Source organism: Protopterus annectens, chromosome 5.part1 (assembly GCF_019279795.1).
Source record: "Protopterus annectens isolate FY-2018-M chromosome 5.part1, PAN1.0, whole genome shotgun sequence".
NCBI lineage: Eukaryota > Metazoa > Chordata > Ceratodontiformes > Protopteridae > Protopterus > Protopterus annectens.
This window is the reverse complement of record NC_056736.1, coordinates 518,979,400-518,991,877: the sequence shown is the minus strand read 5'-3', so window position 1 is coordinate 518,991,877 and position 12,478 is coordinate 518,979,400. Positions and strand designations below refer to the sequence as shown.

The 12,478-nt window shown below is 35.3% G+C and overlaps 1 protein-coding gene across 1 annotated transcript in view; it reads right to left on the bottom strand.

Moving 5' to 3' along the window:
- The window catches only part of LOC122803223 (lachesin-like), a 183,789-nt gene extending 175,785 nt beyond the window's left edge, over positions 1-8,004 (bottom strand). Inside the window, exon 1 of the mRNA XM_044072826.1 lies at positions 7,936-8,004. Coding sequence (XP_043928761.1) covers positions 7,936-7,996 — 61 coding nt within the window. The 5' untranslated portion in view covers positions 7,997-8,004. The remainder of the gene's footprint in view (positions 1-7,935) is intronic.
- Between the last annotated feature and the right edge of the window lie 4,474 nt (positions 8,005-12,478).

Sequence of the window (12,478 nt, the reverse complement as noted above, 5' to 3'; positions counted from 1 at the left end):
AGGGACATCAGTTGTATCAAACAATTATTCCTTAGTTTCTTGTCTGCCTAATCAAAGATTATGCAAAAATGTATTCATTTATCAATACTTGACATCTAAGTAAATGCAGTATTATCACAACATAGATTTAGGCATACCTCTCAACTGTCCAGATTTTCATAGAATGTCCAAATTTTTGCCTTATGTTTTTGGTCCATGTCTCATAAATGTATGGTTTTCTGGAAAATCATTGTGGACTGAAGTCAGAAAACAATGGCAGACATTTGAGTTTCAGAGTTCATATCATTCAGAAAATCATGCTAATGTAAAACCTGTTATTCTATCAACATTTTAAGTTTCTAAGAGCAATATCTAAAAAGTGTCCCTATTTTTGGGCCTTTGTCCCCCCATTATTTGTGCCTTTGTCCACATTTCTTGCTCCAAGAGGTATGGATTAAGACTTAGTTACAACAATGATTCTGCCCGACTGGATATTGTATATTATGTCCTTGACCAATAATATCACAACCAAATTGATGGATCAGTCTGGATGGATGTCTGCAAAACCTTTGATCCCATTGATCATAAAATGCTAGTACTGAGTCTATCTGCAGATTTTCTCACCAGGCCACAAAATGGTTCAAAAATATCTGAAAGAAGACCCAACCCAGTCAGATGGAATGTTATCCCTTAATGTTAGCTGTCCTAAGGGCTCAATGCTATGGCCTTCCCGTTTTACTCTCTTTGTGAATGATATGATCTATCATTGTGATGACATGAAATTGTTGCAAAACACCAATGACTTTACAATCTTTCTTGCAGATAATACAATTACCACAGTCTATACCAAACTGTAATCCATCTTTGACTCACTGCATTTCTAGCTCATTACTATTTATTTATTTATTTATTTATTTATTTATTTATTTATTTATTTATTTATTTATTACTATTTGACTACATGGTAACAGTAACACCAAAGGTATGCTGTTCTGAAGCATCATTGCTCTATTTATAGTCAATTCCAATACCTTTATTCCTTCAGAAGGCTGTCTTACCTTATTGTACATGGACAGGTGATGACCTGAGGAAATAATCAAAAGAAAATTGCTTGGTCTGTCAGTTACCAATCAATGAATACATACATAATGCTGTACCCAAAATCAAACAAAGGCTAGGTAGGTTCTATACAGCCATATCATTTCTGTCCTATAATTCTTCATTACATGGTGCTAATGTCTATTACTCCCTTCACTTCTGTGTTTTGGCTGCCAGTTCCACTGGCTTAGATGGTGGCTAAAGCCTCGACTATGATCTAGGTGACACAGTTTCTGTTAATGGTGTGGATACATTTGAGCAATGGCAAAGAGAGAAAAGGAATGATGGACTTTGCTTGCTAATTTTTCTTAAGAAGGAACACACGGGGACATGTTGGAGCAATTGGTCAGTTCATGGAACTGCTGGTGGTAACAACCAAGCCATGCAAAAGTAGTAATGCTCTAGTGTGAGAAGGAAGGAAGCTTGATAGGCATGGTGGGGCCATCTCCCTCATGGCACATTTGCATGCCCTCATTTTTAATCTAACACATCAGTGGAAGGTAAAGCTAAAGCAGAACAACTTCAGCTTACCTTGCCCATTAGATTCATAGTCCATATCCTGAAAACTTATGCAAAGAGGGTTCGAATACTTTTACATGTAGGACTTTCCAGGAAGGTATATATCAGTGTGAGTTATGCCATGACATTAAAACAATGAGTAAAAAGATCACATAGACAAACAAATCAGTAAACACTACAAGAAAAATCTAGCCAAGCTAGTTTCCACTGTGTGATTCTTTAAACCTCTTGTATTAGAGGCACATAAGATATATGCAAAGGACATCAGGTCTTTCAGCTATATGGCAGTTCTGAATGTCCATGTCTTTTTTTCCCTTTTAAGTCTGTAATGGACAAATTTAGGCCAATAAAGCCCAATTCCACTAGCTCTATACATGCATATTTCAGCCTTCTTATGACATCATCAGCACAGCATAAGTGGAATGCATACTAACATTTAGAAACACAGGGTTGTCATACCCAGCTGATGCCCTTAACCATTAGGGCATCTGTAAATTATCCCAACTACCAAACTAAAACAATAAGCATGACTTCCGCGGTGGTGCAATAGTAGCGTTGTTGCCTCACAGCAAGAGGTTCTCCCGTTCGATTCTCGGTTGGGTTGGGAGTGCCTGGGCGTTCAAAAGACATGTGTTGAATGGGTGTGCCTTCATTGAAGGTTGGGCGTCGGGCTGGCAACTCAACACCATAAAAAAACAACTGACAATCATTAGCGGACCGGAGTTCCGCTGTGGCGACCCCTAACTGGGAAAAGCCGAAAGACAAATAACAACAACCAAACTAAAACAATAAGTAAAAAGGTCACACAGACAAACCTCAAATGAATCATTTGCATATATCCCATGTGCCTCTAATGCAAAAGGTTTAAGGAATCATACAGTGGAAATGCTAGCTTGGTTACACTGTGGAGTTATTACAGCATACGGAACTGCTGGTGATGTGAATATAGGGAGCTGGCAGTGAAGTTGTCTGATTGCAGTGACAACAATGCTAAAAAAATATTTCTAAGTCCTGGGCATTATCTAACTAATCTACAGTTTCTATTTTCTCCATAAATTCAAGCTTGTTTCCAGTGGAGTAGAGTTAGACGTGATGAGTGAGCTACTTCATAAATTCCCATACACTCTCATATGATTGCTTTAGCTAATACCCTGGTATGACTCGATACAGATTATTTTTAACTTAAATTTATGTTATTTGTTTATAGATTGTTAATTGTGTTATTCCTACTAGGCAGAACCCATTTTCTGAAGGAACCAAAGGCATTTATATTACTCACTAAACAAATAATAATAATATGCGTTGAAAAATGAATCATATAGTAATTACTTAATTAACAAATTTATATGCTAAAATAATTTTGAATAGGAAGACATAAATAAATGCAAAAACATCACAGTCAGGAATCTACAAGGTAAGTTAACTTGTAAAGTATTTAGGAATGAAATGATGTTTAATAAAAATTATAGAATATTTTTCATAAGAATGAAAAACTAAATGCATGGTACCTTCAAACAAACCATATTTGTTCGTGTGGAAACAAAATTAGAAATAACTGAACAAAAAATGCCACAATAAAGAGCCAACAGGAACATTCATTTCAACTCTAAAAGCAACTGCAAGACTTTTTCAAAATGCAAAACAATTTTAAAATAATCATATTTTAAATGCAATACTATAAGTTCAGATGATGACAAACAGCAGTCGTCATCATTTTGTGCCCTAAGCTTTTAAACATTTCTAATGTAGATAAGAAGTTTAACTTAAACAGAAAAAATATATAAGAAATTTATCTGAGATAAATATGGTTATAAAAACAACAAAACTAATCCAATTAAAAGTCAACAAAGTGAAGCAGCCAGAACATCATGAGGCACTGGTTTTGGGAGCTGACACTGTCACTTTGAATGACAACAAACTGAAATATTTACAACTGCAATGGAATTTTCATCTTGTTGTAGCTTAGTCCTTATCATGTTAGTATCTTAGCATGGATTACTGAAAACTGTGTTCCAAGCACCTTTATTATCTATGTACCAACCTGCAGATAAACTACAATAAACTGATTTTAATATTGCAAATTTAATTTGCAATTTTTTATGTGCTAGCTCTTCTTTGTTGGTAATTTGTAGATATCTGAATCATAAACACTATCTGTATCGAGTAAGGATGCAAGTGGAATTCTCTCATGAAAAGGTCTTTGTACAATCCCTTCCTTGTATGTTTCTGCAGTTTATGTAGTAGATGTATATAGCATGTTAATAGCAAGTAATCTGCTATAAACTGGTAGAATACCATGCCATTTAAGCAGTTAACTGACTGTTTTTTATTTTTTCAGCTATTGGCCATTGTTATATGTTAGGACAATTTTTTACACATTTAGTATCATCTGATAACTACGCATACCTCTCATTTCAGTGTTCAAAAATAACCTTTATGACCAATAATATATCAGTTTAGCATTAACTTTTAAGTATATAATGTGTATTATAATCTTAATTCCATCTACTCTGAATCATGTTTCTTTCAACCATGTTCTTCATCTACATTTACATTACAAACATTAATGTTTTTAGATTTTTTTCTTGAGAGTCTGCTGAAAATGAGGAGTTCCTAGCTAAATCTTCCCGGTTAACAACATATGCAAATAAATACATGAGCTGAAATATTTATTTCTGTATCATAGCTTCTCAATATCTCGATGATGGTCTATCTACTTGCATCATTGGTTATGTCCATACCTCTCAATTGTCCAGATTTTCACAGAATGTCTAGATTTTTGCCTGATATGTTTGCTCTGTTCCTCATAAAATTTGTGGTTTTCTGGCACGTCATTGAACAAGAAAGTTACTAAATAATGACAGACATTTGAATTTTAGACATCATATCCTTTAGAAAAATGCTTGCTAATACAAAACCTTTAATTATATCAACTTTCTAAATTTATAAGAGTAATATTTAAAATGTGTCCCTATTTTTGAGTCTTTGTCCACTCCTGCCATTAAGCATGCATTTGTCTGTTTAAAATGCTCCCTGATTGTTCTACTTCATTTCTAGCTCCGTTGTTATGAAACAGGAATCCATTCTGTGATTTTTGCCTCTTGATTTATTAATTTAGTTATAAAATAAGTTTAGTCCAATTTTGTAGATAAGAAATATTCAAGTTTGTGTATAACTCATTTTATACTGGTTTTCTTTTTTATCATCATGAGATTGCCATGTATTTTTGCTATAACAAAGTGATTAAGCTTTCTACAAGCTCATTTATTGGTGTTATATAAACTTCATATTCTTCTAGTGTACTATGCAGACCTCTTAGATGTCTCTTAATGATTTTAACACACGTTGAATATATGGGAGTTGCAAACTACAGGACTATGAATTACACTCAAATTTAGAAAATAAAAATAAAGAATTCAATGTGGAATTTGAACCCTACATTTTGTTGGTTCAAAGCCATCCATAAAGAGATAGAGGCCAGATTGCATCAGTAATCCTTTATTTAATATCATCAAAACATGGTCAGTACACTATAGGGAAGTGGTAATTTCTTCTACTTCAGAATCATTTGAAAAGAGTGCTTTTTGCACTTGGTAGCAGTCACAGCGGCAGTCATTAGATTCATTGTATACTATCGATGGTTACAACTTTTTTACAAGTAACAAGAATTTCATTAGTTTACTTGAGTTGTATGGGTCTTACCACTTCTTCACATTTACATAGTTACACACACACACACACACACGTGTAAGCATATGCTTGAAAATAGTACAGAAGGTCAGTAAAGTTACTTAGTCTGTAACTGCACAAATGCAAAATCAAAAAAGACCCATTTCAGATATGAATCAATATGGAAATATAGTTTCTATCTTTGTCTGACAGATTTTATTTCAAAAATGTATGTTTCATTTTACTAATGATTATGGGTTGTTTCATCGAAAATACTAATAAATCATTCTTTTTCTGTCCTGGCTTCACCCCACCCCGTTATATTATATAATAAACTCTGAGGTCACACAGGTTAGAGGAAAGGATGTTTAATCCCCTATCAACCATCATTTTCAGCAAAACTCAGAAGTTCCACCTTAATCTTCTCCAGGTGTAAAATTCATACTGAGACAGCTTAGTTTCTAGGTAGTGTTACTTCCAAGAGTTTCATAAAGTAGTTATTTAAAACAGATGGATGAATGGACGAACATTATGTCACGTATATCACTGTACTAGTCTTGCGAAAAAACATATTGTTGCATAAGTCACATGTTTCTTGCACTATATGTACTGCAAAAATGTTTTTTTTTCTATGTGTGTAAATAAGTCAGTATTTGCTGTATTTTATTTAGCTTTTCTCTCTAGGCCTCCACTGAAAAGGGGCTTTTGCCCAGCCGGACCTTCCTGGTAAACAAATGCAATAAATGAATAAATAAAACAATAAACATTTGCTTGTGTTATACTTCTGACTTTTCCTGAGTTACAAAACATGTAGTAATATAGTCTGTTTGTGGTGACAGGGAAAAGATTGCCCCGGGGCATATTCAGCTGAGGATGTGGGCATGTGAAACTTTAAGGGCCACCAAAAGCACTGTCAATTTTTTTTTAAGTTATAGTATAACCGGCATGTGATTCTTTTCAATAAACAACACTAATTTCCTTTCCTATAACATTTAATTTCAGTAATTCTGCTTTTAAATGGGGATGCAATTCATTTATCACCCTTCTTTTTTATTTTACTTATTTGTAGACTGGGTAAGCCCACTGGCGAAATCATCCCTTTTAATGGGCAACCTGGGAGGACTTTCTTGTTAAGGGGGTAACCAGTTTAAAACCTATTGATGTTTTTGTTTGGAAGTGTTTTTTAAGATAAACAACTCAGTCAGCAGGTAACTGCATATTGTGTTCACTGAAACTTGATTCTGTGAATTGTCTTTCAGTGCCAAAGCTAAAAGGAATGGGTGCCATGTGAAATGGCTGACGTTTCTGACAAGGGTTTCCTAAAAATACTTGTACAGTTTACTTAACATTTAAATGCTAGTGCACAGTCTGATTTTTCCAAGTATTTTCTACATACATACACTAGAGGTTAACCAAAATAAATATATAAATATGTAAGAAAATACAAATGATTATTGTTATAACTGTAACAGTATCATGTGAACTCTGTGGTGGTTCTTAGACTTGGGGCATGGTACAGAACATCACTTCTGGAGAAAATCAAGAAATCATTATTTCAGCAAGTCACTAAGGAGAATATCTTCTGTATCAGTGAATGTTGTGAGCTCCTTGTGAACTGAATAATATTAATGGCCTTTAAATTACTGCGGTAGCAATTTCTTACAGCTGTTATTTTTGTATACGATAACACAGCTTCAAACAGAGAAACACATTCTAATGTTGATGTGAAGAAAACAGAAGTCTATGCGGAAGAATTTAAACTATATATACATGTGTGCAATGCGTACTTGGAGAGTGTGTAATTAAAAACACAAACAGTTTCCAAGGTAAGTAAGTGTTGAGCAAAAGTAATTGGTAGTGAGAGCAAAAAGAATGTCGCAGATCAGAAATGGGTTGACATGTTTATGGAAACCATAGTACTCAGATGTCATATATTATAAAGTGTTACTCATTTGAACTCTCAGAAATCTGCTGTCTCTAAGAATAAGGTGACAGGTCACATTTCCAGAACTGAAGCATATATTAACAATGTTTAATGCTGCTCAGTACCGAAGCATTATTAACATACTTAGTGCATGACTCCGCTGTGTTCTCTGATTCTTGTGAGAATTTCATTACATCAGACATCATTCTAATTTATCATTCACTGAGTTGGGCAATTTTTGAAGAAGTGTTGATGGGATATATGTATAACTCCCAGTATGGCTTGCAAGAAAGATAAACGTAGGTGATTTTTACATAGTTTACTCTAAAATTTCAATGAATAAAAAAAAAAATACATAACATTTGGATTAGTGATTTCACGTATAGGTAAGATCACAACCAAAACCTGCTTGTAATGTGTAATAAGTCACCGAACGATCATCTTAAAAGAATACAAAAAAAGTACAAAATATGAATATTAATGTGAAAATTATCCTAAAGCTTGATCTCCATCCCCCTACAATTCAAATATGTATAAGGCACTGAAAAAAATAACAATGACACAATGATGATGAATTATCAGGTACAACTGAACTAACACTGCAGCCGCAAACACTTTATTTCATACAAATTGGTATTCTTTTTCTTTTCTGTCCTTTCTTCCATCTAACAGACATTTATCTAATACATACTTTTTCCCTGACATTATTGTGATTCAATGCTGTAAGATTTAAATGTACACTTTACCTTGAAATGTGTAACTAACAAGTATAAATGTTAGTAGTTGTCTCGGAGAACTGAAGGCCATGTTGTTATTCCAAGCAAGTAAAGGAAGTATGAACTGTCTCACCTCAGAGCACAATATGAGTTTGTTGAGGAAGTGGGCAGAATTACACTTCCTAAAAGATACACATACACACACACACACACACACACACACACACACACACACACACACACACACACACACACACACACACACACACACACAGACACTTATATACTCGGGTACTATCACTGTATGTATGAGTTTTTTTTTGTTGCATTACCTCCTATTCTTGTTATTTAATAGTCCCTGTTTATGAAGAGGTATTCAAACAAATAATTAGCATGCACTGCAGATTTTCATATTTAGTACCGTTTCCTCAAGGAGAGAAAGTGATGATATGTCGGTGTTTCAGTGCAATGGTCAGCTCTGCCCTACAATTTGTAATAAAACTGGCACATTGTTCCATTTTTAGGATCATGTATATGTACGTTATATATTTTACTGTGGTTCTCAGAGTATCATAGTAAATATGCATTTACCAAAAGAGTTCTTACTTGAATAGTCCGTACTTTTGAACATGAATCATGAAAATCAAACAATGAAATGTACTACTTGTTGCATCTTTTATAAATGTTTCTGTTTACACATTACAGGAAATGCACTCTGAAATTCAGTGCCCAGTATCTTATGAAAAAGCAGTAGCTGAGTGCTGTCCTCTATATAGCATAAGCTGTAAACCATGTGGTGAAGGTTTAAAATAAATTATTGTAAAAGTGATTATTTGTATGCATTTAAAAATGACTGGAACAGTGATTAATATTCATTTTATTTTTATTTATTTATTTATTTATTTATTTAACATTTGTTGACCGGGAATGTCCGACTAGGTTCCACAGAGCCTGTTTTCAGCGGAGGCCCGGGGAGAAATTATCCAGATGTCTCTATATCATACCTTAATATGTGACACAGAAAAACTGGTGGCAGAGGTAATCAGATTTTCTAGCCTTAGATTGTTTATTATAATAAAAATAAAAACTATTAAAACTTATCATACAAATAAAATTTTGGCACACCCTAAAGGCCATTACTTCAAACAATATTTTCCAAAAACCATATAAAACAACCAGCTTGCCACCTGATCTGCTATAGGCCCTGTATGCCAATGTCTCAACACTAGCATTGCTAGACACTCTCCTGTGTTCCTAATGATATCAATCCCTCTACTACTCTACAATAAAATCTTTGGCTACCCCCATTCTGTTTCAAGATCTATCATACAAGAAGATTAAAAAACACCTTACTTTAACAATATGGTTCCAGCATTGTGTATGTACCAGAAACCTGCTTGTACATTTTAAAACTTTTATTTCCTTGCATTGGAGTCAAAGGAAGGGAAAGCCCACCTACTTCTTTTTTAAACTCAGCTTCTCACATGCTTTGCAGAGAAATGTGTCTCCACTTGCATGACATATCATAGCCACAGTTAAATCTGTAGCTTACCCTGTCAGGTATTGCTGTCAATCTTAGATGGGCAATTAACCTTTCTAATGTCAGAAACACAGCAGCTGATATAAAAAAGACAGAAAGCTGTGGAACTGTTTCCACTGTTTTTATTGCAGAGGGGAAGAGAACTTAACACTCCCCTTCATAGCAAAACAAAGTAATTAGAACAGTCAGGGGTTTAACGGCAATTATACAATGAATGGCCATTAATATTAAAAAACAAGCATGCTGATTGGGCAGCCCAACCAGCGTGCCCATTGTAAATCAGAGACTATACCAATGGGATTTCCCATTAGTAAGTCTCGTAATTTTATTACTTTTCTTTTTTCTTTTTAACTAAAAAAAGAAATAAACCAAATGAGGGAGACAGCACAGACAAAAATAAAACGATAATCAGGTAAGTTCTACAAAATTAAAGGTACCTGATTATTGTTTTATTTTTGTCTGTCCCGGCTCTCCCAAAATTAAACTTCTACCGATTTCTTTTTTTGCTTTTTTTTTTAAATTTTTAACTGAAAAAAAAAAGCAACGGAGATCTTCCATTCTCCATTGTTTCCTCTACACAGCTCTGATGTACTGTGTAAGCATGGGAACACAAGTTCCACATGCATGTACAGTACATCAGAAAAAGCCCCAGGATAGCGGAAAACCACAGAAGGGCACCACAGAGATATTATACAAAGACATTATTTAAGAAAAATAAGTATTTTTTTTCTTAAATAATGTCGTATAATAGCAATAACCCACATCTGGGTGTGGGCAGTGCTGGATTTACCCACGGTTGTCTTTGTTTGGTCACTCGGGCTTCGCCCTCATGACCAACCCACACCAACCGTGGGTAAATCTAGCATTACCCTCACCGAGATGTGGGTTATTGCTTAGTTGTCAACTCTTCTGACAAATATACGTAAGCAGCAACACAATCCAAGGCATTTGATACAGTTTCCCATAACAAACTCCTCACCTGCCTAGCAGAACACAACCTCGATGACTCCACCCTAAAATGGTTTAACAGTTACCTAAACAACCGGTCACAATATGTCAAATGGGGTAACTCCCTGTCCCCCCCACTCCCTGTCACATGTGGTGTCCCACAAGGTTAAATCCTCGGTCCCCTTCTCTTCAGCATATTTACAAATAATCTCCACCTAGCTACCACTAAAGCCAACATCGTCCAGTATGCGGATGACACTACTCTAATCTGCTCAGCACCAAACATCCAATTACTACAAAGTAAAGCCCAGGAATCCTTCACTGAGGTAGAGAACTGGCTAAACATCTACCAACTAATACTAAACCCCAAAAAACACAGCTAATACTATTCCACCCAATTAATCACTCCTCCGCCACCTTTACCATCATGTCAACCAATGGCACCCTCATCACACCAGTAACTGAGGCCAAACTCTTAGGCATCACTATTGATCAACAACTTAAATTCAACAAGCACGTATCCTAAACTATCTCTAAAGTCCATAAAAAACTTGGTTGCCTATATCATTGCATACTATTCCTAACCCCCAAAACTAGAACAACAATAGCCAGAACTCATCTCTTATCAACACTACTATGCGCCTCTCCAGTCCTCACCAACATTAACAAAACTAACCTGAACAAACACTCCACATGCTACAATAAAATAGCTAGATTTGCTGCCAAAAATAGATCATATTCCCATCACTGCCAATCCCTAATTAAACTGCACTGGTTAGAATTTCCAAACCTCCTACGCTACCACCAACTGATCATAGCCCATCAAATTCTTTTTCATCCAGGGAAGAGTCCTGCCCTAGCTGACATACTAAACTTTCACAACCCCAAAAGGGAACTACGTTCATGTAGCAAAAACCTGATTGAAATTAACCCATGCAATAACAGCACTGGGGGGGCCCTATTCTCTTATGATGTTGCTAATGTATGGAACACCCTCCCACCTGAATTCAGGCTACAAAGTCACACAAGCACCTTCAAGGGCCTTCTTAATTCACACCTCTGTGCTAACCCCCTTTGTAACTGCAAAGACCCCCCTTGAAGACCCACTACTCCATATAAGTGACCCACTGTATGCCTCCATTGCATACACTATATTTTCACCTGATATACTCACCTAATATGTATTTTTTTTGTTGTTGTAAATATTGCAAATAGGAGTTCTACTCCTGAGTATCTTTATTGTTTGAGTATCTTATTGTTTTACAAAATTGTTCTTGTACTTCTTTGTTTCTCTTACCTTGTATACCACTTTTTTATTGTTATCTAAACCATGTATGTACTCTGTTAACTTCCTTGGAGCTTTTCTCCCCAGGACTCCACTGAAAACGGGCACTTTGTGTCCAGTTGGATTTATCCTGTTAAAATAATGTTAAAATAAAATAAATAAATAAACATTGAAATTCTAAGCTTTAAATGTTATTTATAATAGTTTGTATTAAGATAACAAATGTAGTAGCAAAGATTTGTGTGACATTTAGAGAAAAGTCAGTAAATGTTTTTTCTTGTAAAGTATAAATGCATTTACCATTTTCAAGCCCCCCCCCCCCCCACACACACACACATACACAGGCCAAAACTGCAGAAATAGAGACAGGTGGCAACCCTATCAACTAGGTGCACTGATACTGTTCATAAAAAAGGTCTTTTATGCTTTGTGTGACATCCTTTCAGAGGGGGATGCACATCTGGTACATGCAGATCCATTGCAAGAAACTCCCACTGACTTTAAGTCAGTCCTTGCATTGCCAGAGTGCAACCATAATATACAGCTGAACTTACTTTAACATACATTTACTATGTATCCTTGCATTAAAAACACTAAGAAAAGGAAATCAGAAGTACTTAACTGTGTTAAATGCATACACACACACACACACACACACACACACACACACACACACACACACACACACACACATACACACACGCACACACACACACACACACAGACACACACACTTTTGTACACATGTACTATATATACATACACATATACAGAAACACATACACACACTGTGTGTGTGT